At 42.8% G+C, this 20564-nt stretch overlaps 1 protein-coding gene across 4 annotated transcripts in view; it reads right to left on the bottom strand.

Annotated features, from left to right (window-relative positions):
* DGCR2 (DiGeorge syndrome critical region gene 2) overlaps positions 1-20564 on the bottom strand; it is a 98773-nt gene that overhangs the window by 55440 nt on the left and 22769 nt on the right. For all 4 annotated transcript variants that reach the window (XM_042911239.1, XM_042911241.1, XM_042911242.1 and 1 more), the window contains exon 2: positions 8418-8540. In XM_042911239.1, the coding sequence (XP_042767173.1) occupies positions 8418-8540 (123 nt within the window). The remainder of the gene's footprint in view (positions 1-8417; positions 8541-20564) is intronic.

Raw genomic sequence — 20564 nt, 5'->3', positions numbered from 1 at the left:
GCATACTGTCCCTCTAGTGGATTTTTCAATTCAGTTACAGTATTTGTTTGGTCTTCTTTTTAATTTCTTACTCTTTGTTGGTGTTCTCATATTGTTCATAAATTATTTTCTTGATTTCCTTTAGTTTTCTGTGGTTTCCTTTAGCTTTTTGAATATATTTAAGATAGTTTTAAAACATTTGTCTAGTATGTCCAATGCCTAGGTTTCTTCAAGGATAGTTTCTACCACTTAATTGTATTCCTTTAAATGGGCCATGTTTTCCTGTTCCTTTGATTGCCTTGTGATTTTATTGTTGAAAATTGGGCATCTGAATAAACAGCCACCTTTCCCAGTCTTTGCAGACTGGCTTTGTCTTTGAAGAAGACCTTTGCTAATTAGCAGGGTTTGTTCTGAGCCTTGAGACCAGCCTGGAGTGAAGGCTTAACGTCTCCTCAAGTCTTTTCTGCACATGCATCTTGCCTGAGCCTGTGTGTGAACTTTTCTGATTCTTAAGTATACACAGCTGTTCTTAAAGGTCTTAATTTTGGGGCGCCTGGGTGGTTCCACCAGTTAAGCATCTGACTTCAGCTCTGGTCATGGTCTCAAGGCTCATGGGTCTGAGTCCCGCGTCGGGCTCTGTGCTGACAGCTCAGAGCCTGGAGCCCACTTTGGATTCTGTCTGTCTCTCTGCCCCTCCCTCGCTCATGCTCTGATTCTCTCTAAAAAATAAACATTAAAAAAAACAAACAAACAAAGGTCTTAATTTCACAGAGTGTCACCCAACTCCTCAGGGTCTTAAATATTCGATTGTATCCCTCACCCCTAGTACCTTGCCCCAGGCATCTGCAGCTCTGGAGTCCCCTTGCAGCTTTCACAAACACCATTTTCACAGCTTGAGATATGAGCATCCCCCCCCACCCCGCCCCACCTCAGAGAAAACAGGTATCCCCAAACAGCCCCAGACAAGCTCAAATATTGCAGGTAAGGTCTGCCCTGCTCCCTCCTGGTAGAGGCAGGGAATTTGCAACTGGGCTGTTGCTCCCCTCAGATCTCCTGTGTACTGGGGGCGGGAGGAGAGGGGGAGGGGAGTGGGTGGTGCAAAGGTGCGTAAAAATGCCACCAAACTTCGTACCATTTCAATGTGGCTTTTTCTCGACTAGGTGTTCCTGTAGACCTGTTTTCCAGAGCTTCTATAAAATTATTTTAGCTATTCTCTAGTTTCTTGCTTCATGTGTGCGCCCTCTGTTTGGGGATGAGGGTTTGAAGTTTCCTAGACTGCTGTTTTGCAAGATGTCAGATATATTTTCAAAGTTTGCTTTTTCTCCCTAAATTCTAAGTCTTTCTCATATATATCAGAGGTTATCATGTGCCACATTTTGCTCTAAGCACTTTATAGGTATCATGTTATGTAAGCCTCACCACAACCCTAAGAGGCAGGTACTATTATTTTTCCCATCTTATACTAGAGGACAATGAAGTTCAAAACCCATCTTGCCCACAGAACCACAGCCAGTAAGTGGTGGGGGCAGGGTTCCAGCCCTAGCAGCTTGGTTCTAAAGCCACCACCATTTTTCACACAGCAGAGTTAGCCACCTCAGGTCACTCTGTGCTGACCCTTTTGGTCCAGGATGCTTTTTATTTAGAGTCCAGTGAGCATCCAGTAGATGTTTTTTTCTAGAGTCGAGAAAGCACTGGCTGTCTTTCAGGTCTAAGAGGAAGGTGGTCCAGGAGCACCTGGGTGGCTCAGTTGGTTAACCATCTGATTCTTGATTTCAGATCAGGTCATGATCTCATGGTTTGTGAGATCAAGCCCCACACTGGGCTCTGTGCTGACAGTGCAGAGCCCGCCTGGCATTCTCTTTCCCTCTCTCTCTGCCCTCCCCTGCTCAATTTCAATCTTGATCTCTCTCTCTCTCAAAATAAACAAACATTTAAAAAAAGAAGGTGGCCCAGCTTATCAGAGGCTCTATAAACACTAGTGGGGTTCAAGTGAGCCTCAAGGTGGGGAGCAGAGTAGGAGAGTCAGCCTTTTAGTTGGGAATCCTCTATTATGTTCATACCTCTTCTACCCCTTCCAGAAGTGCCAGTTTCTCTAGGAAAGACTCCTCAAATCCTTTGCCTAGGGAAACAGCCCTGGCTGCTGGCACTGGAACAGCAGGGCAGAAAATATGGCTGAGGGTCTCACCTGTCCCCATAGAGAATTTATCTTAATTCCTCTTTTTGTCTCTTAATATTTATTTAAATTAACTCTCAAAAAAATATTTCAGTGGAATTGACACACAATGTTATATTAGTTTCAGGTACACAACATAGTGATTCGATTTCTCTGTATGTTACGCTATGTTCACCACAAGTGTAGCTACCATCTGTCACCATATAACGCTGTTACAGTATCATTTACTATATTCTTTATGTTGTGCCTTTTATACCCATGATTTATTCATTCCATGTTTTATTTCATTTTATTAATATGAAATTTATTGTCAAATTGGTTTCCATACAACACCCAGTGCTCATCCCAACAGGTGCCCTCCTCAATGAATTCCTCTGTCTTCAACCTCCACGGCTTCCCTCTGCTGGGCCTGGTGTCTCCTATTTTTCTGACTTTAAGTCCAAGTGTTGTCCATCAGACATATAATGCAAGCCACATTTCAACAAGAGAGGAAATTAATTTTAATAATTTAACCCAATATATTCAAAATACTATCATTTCAGCACATAATCAATATAAAAAAGTATCATTGAGGTGTTTTACTCTTTTATTGTACTGAGTCTGATATTCGGCATGTACTTTACACTCCAAGTCCATCCTTTTTCGAAATGGTCACAGTGCTCAATAGCCACACGTGCCTCCTGGGTACTCTACAGGGCAGTGATGGTATAGAAAATAAACCTCATGTCTGCCACTAGGAGAAAGAATCCTCTAGTTATGCAGAGTGAGAAGGGAGACAGGTGGTGAAGGAGAATCCCACCAACTCCATCCGTTCCCATGCCACGTGCCCACCAGCCTCAGTATCTCACGCCTCCAAGCCTTTCAGGGGTGCTGCTCATCAAACTGGCCCATTTCCTAATGGTCTCTCTCTCTCAAGCAGTCTCACGGTTACAGTTTCTCTGCCATGTTAAGTCAGTTTTCACTCGCTTCCTATTGGCTTTTCTTGGGGGGGGGGAGGGGGAAGCTTTGATAATATCTAACATATTCCAAAGAACATATATATAACACATATTTAAGAAATAAAGCCTAAAAATACAGTTGTGAGCCCCCCATCTCAACCCCCACCCTACTTAAGAACTCAAACATCAGCTGTAGGGTTGTTTCTCCCAGTTTTATCCTCTGTCTCCCCACTGGGGAAGAATCAGGAGCCCGAATTTTGTGTATCAACATTTTGCCTTTTTTCTTTTGGTTTACCACACATGTATGTAGCTATACATAAGATAATGGTCACTTTGCTTGTCTTTATTGTACTGTACATACTTTTTGGCAACTTGCCTTCGTAACCTACAGGCTGTCTTGAAGACCCACTGATGTTGCTGCAAGAACCTACCATTCACTCACTGTCGTTGGTCCATAATATGCCATCGTGTGAACAAAGACATTTGGGTTGTTTCCAAGATGTTTATTAGTATGAAGAGTGCTACAGAATTTCTCTAGAGTTCCACCAAATGGAAATCATGGATCACAGAATACAAGAATGTTCAGCTTTGCAAGTTAATGCCGGTCCATCAATTTACCTTCCTCAACAGCAGCAGATTAAGATTTCCAACCCACTCACACCCTCTCCAACACTCAGTTTTGTCAGATGTCTTAATTTTTGCCAACAGACAGCTTAATTTTTGCCAATCTAAGTAACTGTAAAGCGGAATCTCACTGTAGCCTTGGAATACTAATGAGGCTGAGTATCTTTTTATATGTTTAACCACTGTTCTTGTTACTTTTTCTTTGACATGCCTGTGCGTCTTGTGTCCGTGGGTAGGAGTTCCTTAAATGTGCTGGACTATAATCCTTTATGGGCTATACATGTTGCAAATATACTCCCACTATGGCTTATCTGTTCACATTCTTTATGGGTACCTTTTGATAAAGGGAAGATCTTAATTTTAATCTAGTAAACTGGTCACTTTTACTTTAGAGTTGATATTTTTTATGACTTAAAAACAAAAACATGGGGCGCCTGGGTGGCTCAGTCGGTTGAATGTTGGACTTCAGCTCAGGTCATGAACTCGCGGTTTGTGAGTTCGAGCCTTGCATTGGGCTCTGTGCTGACAACTTGGAGCCTGCTTCAGATTCTGTGTCTCCCTCTCTCTCTGCCCCTCCCCTGCTCATGCTCTGTCTCTGTCTCTCAGAGATGAATAAATGTTAAAAAAAAAAATTAAAAACAAAACCAAAAAAACCTTTCCTACCTAGGTCATAAAAAAGTATTTTCCTAGACTGTGTTCTAGAAGCTGTTCTTCAATTAACCTGAAACTGGTTTTTCTGTACATTGTGTATACATTCTTTCCCAAGTGTCACACACTATGAACTGAGGAATCTATCCTCTGCCCCAGAGATACGTAATTCTACTTTTGCCAGGTACTGTTTCTTGGGCCTATTTCTGGCAGCTCTTCTGCTGCATGGGCCAATCTGTGCTTCCCTGAACCAACAGTCAAGTCAGCCTCGACACTGATAAGGCAACTGTTCACACCTTACTCTTCTTCAAAGTGTCCTACAATATTAGGACTTCATTCTTCCAAACGTTTTAAAACTGACTTGTCACATTTCCCCAAAACCCCTGTGGAGATGCACTGAATCCACAGATCAATGTAAGAACAGGTGACTTAATCACATTGAGTCTTTCTAGCCAAGAAAACCCTGTTTCTATTTATTCAAATCTTCTTTAATGTCTAATAAAGTTGTACACTTTTCTCCATTTAAAAATTATATGCATCTTATGTTAGTTCCCATTTACATCAAATATAGTTCAGTCAGAAGAACAGAAATCATGCTAGGTATTTCAAAAAGAGAGGAGTTTAATAGAGGGAACAGGTCCTTTCAGAACAATCGAAAAGGCCAGAGTGTGCATAAAAGTGAACCACCTGAACCTTCCCTTTTACCTCTGCAGTTGTAGTCCAGAGTCTGGAAGCTGCCCACAGGACAGGAAATGACAGAAAACCTCTGCCAGTTTCACAGCTGCTCTGCAGCCCAGCGGCAGCCAGCCAGAGGAAGATGTGGAAACCCTGCACTTCCTCATTTGGGGCTAAGCCCATGCACCCGCACCACTGCCAGAGGAAGAAGGAGCCCACCTCCCTTCTACCTTGCAAACTTCATGGGCAGGATCTCATGGGCCAACTGACATCCAAAGCCTGCTGGCAGTGGGGTCTGAATGTTGTAGCCCCAGCCTTGCAGGCCAGACTATATCCAGCATGCCACCCGTTTCCCATCTTCCCCAAACATGCTGAAATTACTGGTCTACTGTTACATCTTTTCCCATTTTCTTTGTCCCTGTGGTTTTATGTTTTTATACTCTTTCACTAAAATTTTAGCAGGCTTTCAGCAGGATGATGAAATAATCTTGTATGGTCTCTCCAGAAGTCCTGAAGTCCATGTTCAAAAACCTGACCAAGTGTGGCTAAGGCTTTGCACAGGTTTACTTAAACTCTCCCCAGATAAAGGAAGGCCACAGCAAAAGTGGTTATCAGCTAACCCCCTGTCCACACTCCTCTCCCCCCACACAAAGATTTTTCTTCTTTTTCTTTGTTTCGGTAGGGGGAAATGTTAACGAGGATTTCACATACTTGTGATGTTTTTAAAAAATTAATTTTTAAAAAATAAACTAGGAAAAATTGGACACAATTTCAGCAATTATTGATTTACAGAAGTGAGAAACAAGCATGAGAAACAAGCATTATATTATTCTTTGTATATTTTGATAACTTTCATTTCTCAGAATTCCAACTTTAAAAACAAATAGAAATCAAAGCTTATCCCCTACCTGGATCATGGCATGCCACTATCCCATGGAACAGACAACAGTACCAGACCCAAGAGGAGGCCAGGAGTGAGCCTGGAGGCGGACAGTGCCTCAGCCCTTCTACCTCTCCTGGAATACTCCTCGGCCCTGTCAGGCTTCCCTGAGTTTTCACGCACTGCCATGCTCATCAGGCCCTCAGTGGTTGGGGCCTAGAGCACATTATCCATCCACTCAGAAATCTGGGCTCCCGTTGGATAGACTTTATTTCTCTTTTCTGGGGAGAAAATATGGCAACCTATGTAACCTCAAATCAACATTGTGCTGAGCAGACTTGTGACCCTCTGTGCCAGACCATGTGACCCAGAAATCAAATCTAGTCCCTGCCTTTATCAAATCCACAGCAGATGGAGAGATGAACAAGATGAACTAGAGTGGCTACTACCGTTTTCAGGTTCTATACAACAGGGCAGTTACTGTGCCTCAGCAAATAAGTTGTGTTCTACTTTAAAGCAAACGAAGAATCATTTGGTTCTTTGCTCACAGTATTCTCTAGGAGGCTGGATATGAAGTCTCACCCTGTAAGTCAGACCTGGGGAAGCTCTCAGTCACAACCACTGGTCCTCAACAGATGACCGAACATGGAATATCAGCACCCCAAGCACTGAGTATTTCATGCTCTCCGGGCTGGTACCAAAGGAAGGTGCAGGTGGGCTCCCAGACACAGGGCTGTCCCAGAAGCTTCTGCCCCAGCTGCCACCATTCAAATTCATCTGGAAAGGCAAGTACCTGACCACAGACATTTACAATCCAACGAACAGGCTCAAGGGATGACGGGGGGTGGGTAGGAATGCCCTCTAAATGGCCATATTTTCAGGTAAATTCAGTCTGACCAGACCACTTCTGTTTCTTATTTGGAAGCCCCTTCAAAGAACTGTCCCCAGCTCAAGTGTCACCTATTTGATACCCTACTGGATCTCCCTGGTTGGAGTTAATTGGTTTTCCTTCAGTACCTGACTTACAGGAATTATAACACTCCTTCTATTTACTGAATGTTAAAAAGGACCTCTGCTCTAGGCCAGGTCACACTTAGAAGGAGGACAGGTCTCCTGTTCTCAGGGAGGTCTAGAAGGAAAGATCAAGCATGGGTACAGGTAATGGTGAGAATTACCCATGGTTTGGGGCTCTTGGGTGGCTCAGTCGGTTAAGCGTCTGGCTCTTTGATTTTGGCTCAGGTCACAATCTCGCAGTTGTGAGATCAAGCCCCGCATCGGGCTCCGTGCTGAGCATGGAGCCTGCTTGGGATTCTCACTCTCCTGCTCTCTTTGCCCCTCCTCTGTTTTCGCATGGGCAAGTGCGTGCACTCTTTCTCTCTCTCAAAATAAATAAATAAACATTTAAAAAGGAATTACCAGTGGGGTTCTGGATGCTGTCACAGGGAAGGAGCAGGTGCAGGCAGAAGGCTCAGAGATGCCTGCTTGCTGTGGTATCATCTGAGCCAAGCCCTGAAGGACAGGTAGGATCTGCCCACATGAAAACAGAACAAGAGAATCCCAGGAAAAGAGAAAGGCATGAATGAAGCATGTGTTTTCCACACACGCATGAGCACAGGGAAGACACTACCACCTCCCACCCCCAGAGAACCAGAGATGTAGCAAACACTGTTACTCATGGGTATGTCAGATTCCCTGAAGGTGCTGGGACAGAAACCAAATGGAGAACCAACAATTTAGACTTTCTGTGGCATCTGCATAGATCTTTAGGAGCCCATGCACTGTCAGGAGAAAACCAAGTGAAAGATTACTAGGGACTGAGTGAGCAGGATGGGCTGGCCGAGCCAAGACAGTCCAAATGACCCGCAGGATTCTAGCGAAGTCTCAAACGGCACCTATCTCTAGAGCCAGGTATGGGGGGAGGCAAGAGGGCATCACACTTCAGGGGTACTGCTCTCAGGGCCAGCAGTGCCTTCTGAAATGTGACGTCCTTGGCATCCCTCTTGCCTCATCCCAGCCCCAACCCTGCCGTCTTGCAAGTTCTGGGATCTGCCCATGTTGGGCATCTATTTTTAAAAAGCAGAGAAAGAGGGGTGCCTGAGTGGCTCAGTCAGTTAAGCGTCCAACTTTGGTTCAGGTCGTGATCTTGTGGTTCGTGGGTTTGAGCCCTGCATCAGGTTCTGTGTTGACAGCTCAGAGCTCTCTGACAAAGAGCTGTGTTGACAGCTTGGAGCTTGGAGCCTGCTTTGGATTCTGTGTCTCCCTCTCTCTGCCCCTGCTCATGCTCTGTCTCTCTCTCTCAAAAATAAACATTAAAAAAAAATTTTTTTTTTTTAAGCGAGAAAGAGAGAGGGGAGAGGGTTAGCTCAACATAACCTTCCAATGAGTGGATACAGCACTGGCTGCAGCAGACATCATCCTCCACCACCCCCCCCCACCCCAATCACACAGCTGTCATGGAGAGGCAGGGCCACTGGTGTCCCCACCTGCCCGACACACTCACCTGGACAGTCGGCTTCGTCGCTCTCATCCTCACAAGTCACCCAGCCGTCACACTGCCAGGGGAGGGGGATGCACTGGATGGCACCACTGCGACAGGCAAACTGCCCTGGGTTGCACCGCAGTTCTGTGGAACCAAAGGGCAAGAGGCCATTGAGGAAGCCGCAGCAGCAGTGGAGACCTGTGACAGCCAAGCCTGCCACCACCGGGTCCTGCTGCCGCTCAGACCCATGAGTGTGGGCCCTACACAGTCAGCCTGCCCACAGCCCACCTCCTCAGGGGCCTGCACGCGTGCCCCAAGGAGGAGCCAAGAGCTGTGCCTGTGACACAAGTCCCCAGAGCAATGCACCCCCAAGACATCGATCTTTATGCACCACCTCAAATACACACTTGACACTTCTGCTCCGAGTCAGGCCCTGCACTAGACTACAGAGGTCACAAGAGGGCACACCTCTCACCTCCTGAGGGATTCTGGGTCAACAGGGATGAGACACACACACACAGGTTTCTGACAAAGGGCAAATCAGTAGGGAGCACCACAGGAGTGCTCAAACAGCATGAAGGAAGGAGAAACTGCCTGCACCTAAGGGGCTCTGGAATCCTTCTTAAAGAAGGTGGATGTAAACAGGGTTCCCAAGGCAGGTTGACGGTTTCAGTAGACACACCTGATGTAGGAAAAGAACATTCCAGTAGACACATCTAATGTAGGAAAAGAACATTCCAGAAAAAAGTTAAGGCTTATGGAACTATCACAAGGCAGGAAAATATGCCAAATAGACTTATATTTCTGGTCGTGAGCTGACAAACGACCAGAAATATAAAAGAGGTCAGACTGTGGAGACTCTGACCCTTACTGAGAATGTTGTAGACAGCCAGAGGTAATTTAGTCAGTTAAGTAACATGATGATATCTGTGTTTTAAGCAAGGTAGAACTGGCAGTGATTTCTGGAAACAATTATAATAGAGGTACCACACAAAAATATTAAATATTTCAGCACAGTAAAAGCTTGAACTGAGGCAGGGTCAGCAAACTACAACTCACAGGCCAACTCCTGCTCTTTCCACTTGGTTTTTAAATAAAGTTTTATTGGAACACAGCCACAAATACCTATGGTCTGTGGCTGCTTTTGAGCTACAACAGCAGAGTTGTGACTAATGACTAACAGAGACTAAATGACCTGCAAAGACAAAAATATTTACTCTCTGGTCCTTCAAACCAGACTTGTGAAATGAGGGAACAGCTGCTATACGGAAAAAGCTAGAACCAAGGAAAAGCATGAGGTGTGAGGGATGAGGTCTTGCACACCAACCCGATGACACAGAAGAAGAAACAAACAAAGCTCACTTACAAACGAAAATACACAGCTCTATCTGCTCCCTCTGGGGTCTTCCTTGTCCTGGAATCATTCCACTGAAATCCAGGAAGGAAAAGGAACTATTCCCATCCCTGAGTCCTGTCCCACCACTGGCCTAAGTAACAAGAGGCAATCATCACTCTAATTAACCAAGGAAGACAAACCTAGCAAATCAGGTAGGACGTGGAAGCTAGGCCTGACCCCTCCCCTCACCACCACCCCTAGACAGCCACGTTGGGCATCGTGTGCCTCAGTGTCTGTATGTTCAGGAGAGCCTCTTCAGTGCTCTGCAAAGAGGGACAACCCACATCCCCACCAGGGTCAGGCATACATCTGAGAGTCTTCCACTCTGAGGTGGGGATGGAACAAGGGCCAAGGCAAGGAACTGGGAATCCAGTGTTCATTCCTCTCTGCCTGCCACTACACACTGGTGATAGATCAGTCCATCTAACCATAAGGAAAACCTTGTTATATATATATAACACTGACAAAATAGTCACAATGGTGTATATTTTGTAAAGGCTTTCAGCCAAGATGGAGTTATAGGCATAGTTAACTATTCACTTGAAACAACTAGGGGGAGAAAAAGGATAACATAAAAGAAAACACCAGTATTCCAGACATTGACATCAAACAACAAAGGATAATGTCCCTGAGTTAGGAAACATATGAGGTGAGCCTTACTGCCTCAAGAACATTTCCAGGCTACAAAGCAGGAAGAGGGACTCCAGGGCAGGTTGGGGGAGGGGGGTTGGGGGAGGTGGGGGGCAGGTGCAGAAGACTCTTGGAGGTGAGTGGATACAGCTAAAAATTGGGAAAAGCCAGGCAGGCAGCAATCATAGAACAGCTCCAGAAAGTCCCGGAGAGAGATGCACAGATGTTAAGACTGCAAAGATCCAGGGGCACCTGGGTGCCTCAGTTGGTTAAGCATCTGACCATGATCTCACAGCTCGTGAGTTCGAGCCCTGCATCCAGCTCTGTGCTGACAGCTCAGACCCTGGAGCCTGCTTCGGATTATGTGTCTCCATCTCTCTCTGCCTGCCTCTCCCCTGCTCACGATCTGTCTCTCTCTCTCTCTCTCTCAAAAATAAATAAACATTAAAAATAATTTTTTTTTTTTTTAAACTCCAGAGATCCAGAGAGGAATTCCTCGGGGAATGAAGCAAAGTACTTGATCAGTGTGTGGTGTGAAGAAACTACCCCAGGTTGGAGAGAAAACTACCCTATAGGATAACAGGGAAACAACAATTGCAGTTCAGCAGGACCACAAACGGTGTACGTTCTCAGGACCCAGAGTGGAAAAGCTCATAACCTGTAGGGCATTAAGTAAATTTACTCAGATGAGTCCTGTCTCGTTAGTGGAGAAAAATTAACTCCAGACTAAACGCAGCCTAACAATGATTAAAAGCAAGAGCTGAAAGGATCAAGTTGTTTCCAAGTAACATCCTAGAACAAAGCTCAAGAATATTTATAGGAATGCAAAAATAGGCAACAACCAAAAAAGGCAAGATTCACAAAGTCTGGCATTCAATAAAAAAATTACCAGACATACAAAGAAACAGAAAATTATGACCAAAATGAAAAGAATTCAATCAAACTGACTCAGAAATGGTACAAATGATAGGGTACACAAGGACATTAAAGTTAAAACCGAGTTACAAGTGCTCAAGAAGCTAGAGGAAAAATCAAACACATTAAGTATATATGGAAGATTTTAAGAAAGAATCAAACCCACTGCCTAGAGATGAAAACTACAAGGCCTAGCATGAACAGATTCAGTTTTACAGAGGAAAAGATGAGTGACTTGAAGACAACATAAAAACTCTAAATTAAAACACAGCGGGGATGGCACAAAAACAGACACAGAGACCAATGGAATAGAATAGAAACCCCAGAACTAGACCCACAAACGTATGGCCAACTAATCTTTGACAAAGCAGGAAAGAATATCCAATGGAAAAAAGACAGTCTCTTTAACAAATGGTGCTGGGAGAACTGGACAGCAACATGCAGAAGGTTGAAACTAGACCACTTTCTCACACCATTCACATGGTGAGAATAAATTCAAAATGGATAAAGGACCTGAATGTGAGACACGAAACCATCAAAACCCTAGAGGAGAAAGCAGGAAAAGACCTCTCTGACCTCAGCCGTAGCAATTTCTTACTTGACACATCCCCAAAGGCAAGGGAATTAAAAGCAAAAATGAACTACTGGGACCTTATGAAGATAAAAAGCTTCTGCACAGCAAAGGAAACAACCAACAAAACTAAAAGGCAACCAACGGAATGGGAAAAGATATTTGCAAATGACTTATCGGACAAAGGGCTAGTATCCAAAATCTATAAAGAGCTCACCAAACTCCACACCCGAAAAACAAATAACCCAGTGAAGAAATGGGCAGAAAACATGAATAGACACTTCTCTAAAGAAGACATCCGGATGGCCAACAGGCACATGAAAAGATGCTCAACGTCGCTCCTTATCAGGGAAATACAAATCAAAACCACACTCAGATATCACCTCACGCCAGTCAGAGTGGCCAAAATGAACAAATCAGGAGACTATAGATGCTGGAGAGGATGTGGAGAAATGGGAACCCTCTTGCACTGTTGGTGGGAATGCAAATTGGTGCAGCCACTCTGGAAAACAGTGTGGAGGTTCCTCAAAAAATTAAAAATAGACCTACCCTATGACCCAGCAATAGCACTGCTAGGAATTTACCCAAGGGATACAGGAGTACTGATGCATAGGGGCACTTGTACCCCAATGTTTATAGCAGCACTCTCAACAATAGCCAAATTATGGAAAGAGTCTAAATGTCCATCAACTGATGAATGGATAAAAAAATTGTGGTTTATATACACAACGGAGTACTACGTGGCAATGAGAAAGAATGAAATATGGCCCTTTGTAGCAACATGGATGGAACTAGAGAGTGTTATGCTAAGTGAAATAAGCCATACAGAGAAACGTATGGTTTCACTCTTATGTGGATCCGGAGAAACTTAACAGAAACCCATGGGGGAGGGGAAGGAAAAAAAAAAAAAAAAAAAAAGAGGTTAGAGTGGAAGAGAGCCAAAGCATAAGAGACTCTTAAAAACTGAGAACAAACTGAGGGTTGATGGGGGGTGGGAGGGAGGGGAGGGTGGGTGATGGGTATTGAGGAGGGCACCTTTTGGGATGAGCACTGGGTGTTGTATGGAAACCAATTTGACAATAAACTTCATATATTGAAAAAAAAATAAAAAATAAATAAAACACAGCGGGGAAAAGGCTGGAAAAAAATGAACTGTGAGCTGTGGGACACATGGACAGAGCAGGGGGAGGGGGAGACGAACAACAGACAAAATATTTTAAGAAACAATGGCAAAAAACTTCCCAATGTGATGAAAACCCATAAATCCACGTCAGTCAGTGACCCCCAAACAGAAGAAATAGAAAGAAGACTAGTCTAAGGCAAATTACGATTAAATTGCTTAAAACCAGCGATAAAGAGAAAATCTTGAGTAGCCAGAGAGGGGTGCCTGGATGGCTCAACTGGCTAAGAGTCCAACTCCTGAATTCAGTTCAGGTCACAATCCCAGGGTGGTGAGCATGATCCCGTGCTGAGCATGGAAGCCAGCTTAAGATACTCTTTCGGGGTGCCTGCGTGGCTCAGTCCAACTTCGGCTCAGGTCACAAGAGCATGGTTTGTGAGTTCAAGCCCCACATCGGGCTCGCCAATGTCAGTGTGGAGCCTGCTTTGGATCCCCTGTCTCCCTCTCTCTCTCTGCCTCCCCTGCTCATGCTCTCTCAAAAATAAATAAAACATTAAAGAGAGAGAGAGAGAGAGAGAGAGAGAGAGAGAGAGTAACCAGAGGAAAAAGACATAGTCAGCACAGGAAAACAAAGACAATGGCAGATTTCTCATTAGAAACCATACAAGCTGGAAGACAGTGGAGCAACACTTTTTAAACTTTTTTTTTTTTTTACATTTATTTATTTTTGAGAGACAGAGCACAAGTAGGGAGGGGCAGAGAGAGAAGGAGACAGAATCCGAAGCAGGCTCCAGGCTCGCAGCACAGAGCCCGATGCGGGGCTCAAACTCACAGACCATGAGATCATGACCTGAGCCAAAGTCGGACGCTCAACTGACTGAGCCACCCAGGCACCCCTGGAGCGACACTTATAAGTTCTGAAAACAAAAAAAGCAGACACCCTAGAATTACTTAAAGCAAAAATGGAAGTAGAACTTTGACAGCAACACAAAAGCTGGGAAGGGAAAAGCAGAAGCATACCATTTCAAGGCTTATGCTACAGAAAAAGCAGTCTGTCACATGGTCAACTGCAGAAAGTTAAAGATGAATACCACTAAACTTGCACAAGAATTTTAACAAATTAGCCAACAAAGAAGACAAAACTGAATACAAATACTCAATCCAAAAGAAGGCAAAAAGAAAAAGGAAACAAGTGGTACAAATAGAAAATAACAAAATGGCAGATTTTAATTAATTTTGCCTAATCAAACAGATGAGCTGATCCAAACACCCCAGTTAAAAAGCAGAATTTGTCCCATAAATTAAAAAAAAAAAAAATTCCCAAGACCCAATTACATATGGTCTAAATGAAACCCTCTTTAAGTAAGACACAAATAGGGGAAAATTAAAGAATGGAAAAGATATACCATGCTAACACTGATCAAAAGAAAGCTGGAGTAGCCAAATTAGTATCACACAAAGTAGACTTCAGAGCAAATAATATTACCAGGAATAAATAAGGTCACTGAATAATGACAAAAGATAAAATAATCCTAAATGTTTATGCCTCTATAGCAGAGCTTTAAAATATGAAGGGACAACTGCTATCACTAAGAGACAAATTCACAACTAATTTTCCATCCCCTCTCTCAATAACTGATAGAGGAAGCAGACAGGAAATTGGCAAGGATATAGACAACCTAAACAACACTAACCAACATTTACAGAACTCTCCAGCCAATGACAACAGAATACACATTTTTCCATAAGTATTTACAACATTTACAATAGATAATATTATGAGCCATAAAACAAGTTGCCAATAAATTTATAACGATTCAATGTTGTTTGACTACAACCGAATTAAATTACAAATCAATGACAGACAGATAATCTGGAAAATCCCTCAACTGTATGGAAACAACTGACACACTACTAAATAGCCTATGGGTAAAAGAAGAAATGAAAAGGGAAATAAGAAAACATTTTAAATCAATGAAAATTTGTGGAATGCAACTAAAACAGTTCTCAGAGGCAAATGCACTGCATTAAACTCTTATCAGAAAAGAAAAAAGGTCTCAAATCAGTATCCCCAGCTTTTTAAGAAATTAGCATAGCAAATGAAACCCAAAGTAAATAGCAGAAAAGGAATAATGAAGATTAGAGTGGAATATATAAAGCAGAATATTAGAGAAAATAAGGAAAACAAAAGCTATGTTTTTAGAAGATTAATAACATTAATAAATCTCTAGTCAGACTAACCAGGAAAAAAATTAAGAACACAAAATACCACTATCAGAAGAAAGGTGTCATCACTATGATTACAGAAATATTAAAAAGGATAATAAGGAGTGAGAGAATAATAAGGCAATAGTACCAACAATTCTATATCAGTAAGTTTGATAATTTATTTTTATTTTTATTTTTTAACGTTTTATTTATTTTTGAGACAGAGAGAGACAGAGCATGAACGGGGGAGGGGCAGAGAGAGAGGGAGACACAGAATCGGAAGCAGGCTCCAGGCTCTGAGCCATCAGCCCAGAGCCCGACGCGGGGCTCGAACTCACGGACCGTGAGATCGTGACCTGAGCTGAAGTCGGACGCCCAACCGACTGAGCCACCCAGGCGCCCCAGTAAGTTTGATAATTTAGATGAAATGAACAAATTCCTTGAAAGGCACAAACTGCCAAAGCTCACTCAAAAAGAAATCAATAACCTGAATAACCTTAGAGCCACATAAGAAACTGAATTTTTAGTTAAAACCTTCACCCAAAGCAATTCCAGGCCCAGATGGCTTCACTGGAAAATTCTACTACAGACTTAAGAAAGAAATAAGACCAATTCTATACAAACTGTTCCAGAAATTAAAATACTTAAAATTACCTTAATGACAGCATCAAAAAACAAAAAACAAAACAAAAAAATGGGAAAGCAGTATTTATCCCATGGGATAAATCTAATGACAGATGCACAAGTCCTATATGTTGAACATTACAGAATATTGCTAAGAGAAAATTTTTAAAGACCTAAACCCATGGGGACATATGAAGTATTCATGGATCAACAGATTCAACGTTGTTAAGGTCAATTCTCCCCACATCCATCTACAGATTCAATGCAATACAAATCAATATTCCAGCAGGTTTTTCTAGAAATTGACAAACTGACTCTAAAATTCACATGAAAATACAAAGGACTTAAAATACCCAAGACAACTTTGAAAAGGAAGAACAAAGTTGGAGGACTTACACTATCTGATTCCAAGACTTACTGTAAAGGTACAGTAAACATGACAGTGTGCCATAAGCATCAAAGACAGGCATCAAGATCAATGGAACCATAATAGAGTCCAGAAATAGGCCCACATAAGTGGACAAGTGATTTACAATGAAGGTATAGTATCAAGGCAATTCCCTAGGGAAGGAACAGTCTTTTCAACAAATGGTCCTGGATATCCATCCATCAAAAAACAGAGAAGGAAGAATGAAAGAATTTCGATCCATTCCTTGTACCAAAATCTAACTCAAAATAGATCACAGATGTGGGGTGCCTGGATGGCTCAGTTGGTTAAGCACCCAACTTCGGCTCAGGTCATGATCTCACAGCACTTGAGTTCAAGCCCCACATCAGGCTCTGTACTGACAACTTGGAGCCCGGAGCCTGATTCAGATTATATGTGTCTCCCTCTCTGCTCCTCCCCGGCTCGTACTATGTCTCTCCCTCTCTCTTTCTCAAAAATAAACATTCAAAAAAATTATTAAAAAGTACAGATCACAGACGCAAACCTATAAAACTTTGATGAGAAAACATCGGAGAAAATCTTTGTGAACTGGAGTTCAGCAAAGATTTCTTCGATTCACACTGCCAAAGTACGACCCATAAAAGAAAAAGTTGATAAATTAGACTTCACCAAAATTGAGAACTTTTCTTCTTCAAAAACACTGTTAAGAGAATGAAAAAACAAGTCACATAATGCAAGGAAACACATGTATATCGACTATCTGATAAAGGGCTTGTATCCAGAATATATAAAGAACTCTCAAATTTCACTAATAAGAAAACCCACGCAATTTCAAAGTGGCAAAATATTTTAAAGGACATTTAACCAAAGAAGGTACACAGATGGCAAAAAAGCACATGAAAGATGCTCATCATTAGTCATTAAGGAAATACAAATTAAAACCATAATGAGATACCATTACCTACTTATTAAAATAGCTAAAATTAAAAAGAATGATGATACCAAGTATTCACAAGTATGTGAAGTAATTGGAACCCTGCTACATTGCTAGTGGGAATGCAAAATTGTACACCTACTTTGGAAAACAATTTGACAGGGGCATATGGCTGGCTCAGTCAAAAGAGCATGCAATTCTTGATCTCAGATCATGAGGAGTTCGAGCCCTATATTGAGTGTAGACACTACTAAAAACTAAATTTAAAAACTAAATTTAAAAAAAGGAAACAATTTGACCATTTGTAGAAAGCTGAATATACACCCATCATATGACCTAGTCATTCCACTTCCAGGCATTTACCCAAGTTACACATCTACACAAAGAGTAATTTTATTTGGGGTGCCTGGGTGGCTTGGTCGGTTAAGCTCCCAACTTCGACTCAGGTCATGATCTCATGGTTCGTGAGTTTGAGCCCCATGTCGGGTTCTGTGCTGACAGCTCAGAGCCTGGAGCCTGCTTCAAATTCTATGTCTCCTTCTCTCTCTGCTCCTGCCCCATTCTCACTGTCTCTCCCTCTCTCAAAAATAAACATTAAAAAAAAAATTTTAAGAGTAATTTTATTTGTAATATCCCAAAGCTGGAAACCCAAATGTCCAAAATAAGTGAATGGATAAACAAACTGCAATATAGCCACAAACCAGACTACTTAACTCAGCAATATAAAAGAATGAACCGTTGATACATGCAGAAACAGGTTTTTTAAAAAAGCAGCCAGCTACAGGGGCACCTGGATGGCTCAGTCCATTAAGCATCCGACTTTGGCTCAGGTCATGATCTCGAGGTTCACAAGTTCAAGCCCCACAATGGGCTCTGTGCTGACAGCTTGGAGCTCAGACCCTGGAACTTGCTTCAGATTCTGTGTCTCCCTCTCTCTCTTTCTGCCCCTCCCCTCCCTGCTTGAGCTGTGTGTGTGTGTGTGTGTGTGTGTGTCTCAAAAATAAACATTAAAAAAAAAAAAAAAAAAAAAAGACCAGCCAGCTACAGAGTTTTTGCCAAACCCTGTCCTAGAGGATAAATCTTTACTTTCCACCCAATACCCAACACCCAGCTCTGTGGGACACTCACTAAATGTCAGATGAACTGAACTGCTCAAAGATCTTCTTCCTCAATTCTTTAAGTTGGCAACAAAGTGTCATCAGTTCCCAGATATCTGTGGGGAAGGTTCTCTCCCTTCCTGATTCACCTGCAGTGCAGGGGCTCTTCAGACAGCAATCCAATAGGTGAGTCACTGGTTAATACATGTGAATCACTCATTCAAAAAATATTTACCAAGCGCCACTTTGTGCCAGGCAACTCTCCTAGGCCAGAGTGGTAAACAAAGCAGGTAGACCCAGGACAGGACAGAGCCTGCCTCGTATGGTGGGGACTGACACACAGTTGCTTGGTAGGTCGGCCGTGGATTCTAATGGGTCTCACTGGCATAACTCTAGCTACAGATCAACATTCCTTCTCCTTTTCTTCCTCACTATCCTCTCAAGTCCCTTTGTAAAGCAGCCAGCACAATTTCTGCCAAATCTGAAGTTGCTCAAAAATAGTCACCCCCTCTTCCCACTACTGGCTTTTGCCAAGGTCCTGCCCCCGGCTTTCTCTTGTAATGCCTGTCTTCTGGCTATAAAATGGGAGACACAGACAAGTTCTTCTTAGCCAATGGATTGTTGACACTTTTCAGAATAAGCTATGCCCCTAACCATGTAGGTGCAAAGGCCACAGTACCAAAATAAGCACTTCTTTCTCATTAAGCATTTCTCAAATGTTTTCATTCTCAAACTCCTTTCATGCTTAAAACTTCTGAGGACCCCAAAGACCTTTGGTGTAGGAGGATTATATCCACCAACGTTTACTGTATTAGATATTGAAACTGAGAAATTTTGTTTTTTTGTATGTTTATTTATTTGAGAGAGAGTGCACACGAGTGGGGGAGGGGCAGAGAAAGAGAACCCCAAGCAGGCTTCAGGTTGTCAGCCCAGAGCGTGACGCAGCCTGATCTTATTACCTGGGTCGAGATAAAGAGTTGAACGCTCAACCGAGTCACCCAGGTGCATCAAAACTGAGAAATTTTGTAAACACAAGGTTCCCAAGCATACACTCAAAAAGTTTAAAACACATATGAGCCAGCAATTCCACTCCTAGCTCTATGCCCAAAAGAAGTGAAGGCAGGGAGACAGACACTGATGTACACTGATGCTCATAGCAGCATTAGTCACAATAGCCAAGAAGTGGAAACAACCCAAGCATTCACCAACAGATGAATGCATAAACAAGCTGTAGTGTATCTGTTCAATGGAATACTATCAGGTAATAAAAAGGAAGGAAATCCTGATGTGTACTACAACATGAATGAACCTTGAGGACATTATGCTCAGTGAAACAAGCCAGACACAAAAGGCCAAATACTCTATGATTCCACCCTTCTTAAAAACATTTTTTTAATGTTTATTTATTTTTGAGAGATTGAGAGAGAGAGAGAGAAAGCGAGCATGAGTGGGGGAGGAGCAGAGAAAGGAGGAGAGACAGAATCTGAAGCAGGCTCCAGGCTCCGAGCTGTCAGCACAGAGCCTGAGGCAGGGCTCGAACTCACAAACCATAAGATCATGACCTGAGCCAAAGTTGGACACTCAACCAACCGAGCCACCCAGGTGCCCCAATCTATGATTCCACTTATATAAGGTGCCTAGAGAAGTCAAATTCAGACACAGAAAAGAACAGAGGTTACCAGGGGCTGGGAGGAGGGGAGAATGGAGAGCTATTGTTTAATGGGTAGGGAGTTTCAGTATCCATTCAGTTGGGATGATGAAAAGAATTCTGGAGATGGATAGTGGTGAGAGTGGTACAACACTGTCAATGTATTTAATGCCACCAAAGCATACAGGTAAAAACAGTTAGAGTGGTAAATTTTATGCTATGTGCATTTTACCACAGCTTTAAAAAAATCTTTTATTTTTGTGTTATTTAAATGTTTATTTTAGGAGTGCCTGGGTGGCTCAGTTGGTTGAACATCCGACTTCAGCTCAGGTCATGATCTCGTGGTTCATGAGTTCGAGTCCCGCATCAGGCTCTGTGCTGACAGCTCAGAGCCTGGAGCCTGCTGGAGATCCTGTGTCTCCTTCTCTCTGTGTCCCTCCCCTGCTCACGTTCTGCCTCTCTCTCTCTCAAAAATAAACATTAAAATTTAAAAAAAATTAATGTTTATTTTATTTTTGAGAGAGAGACAGAGCATGAGCAAGGGAGTGGCACAGAGAAAGAGACACAGGATCAGAAGCAGGCTCCAGGCTCTGAGCTGTCAGCACAGAGCCCGATGTTGGGCTCAGGCCCACAAACT

The sequence above is a fragment of the Panthera leo genome, chromosome D3 (genome assembly GCF_018350215.1).
Source record: "Panthera leo isolate Ple1 chromosome D3, P.leo_Ple1_pat1.1, whole genome shotgun sequence".
Lineage (NCBI taxonomy): Eukaryota > Metazoa > Chordata > Mammalia > Carnivora > Felidae > Panthera > Panthera leo.
The sequence above is the reverse complement of the archived record's forward strand: the minus strand, read 5'-3'. Positions and strand labels throughout refer to the sequence as shown.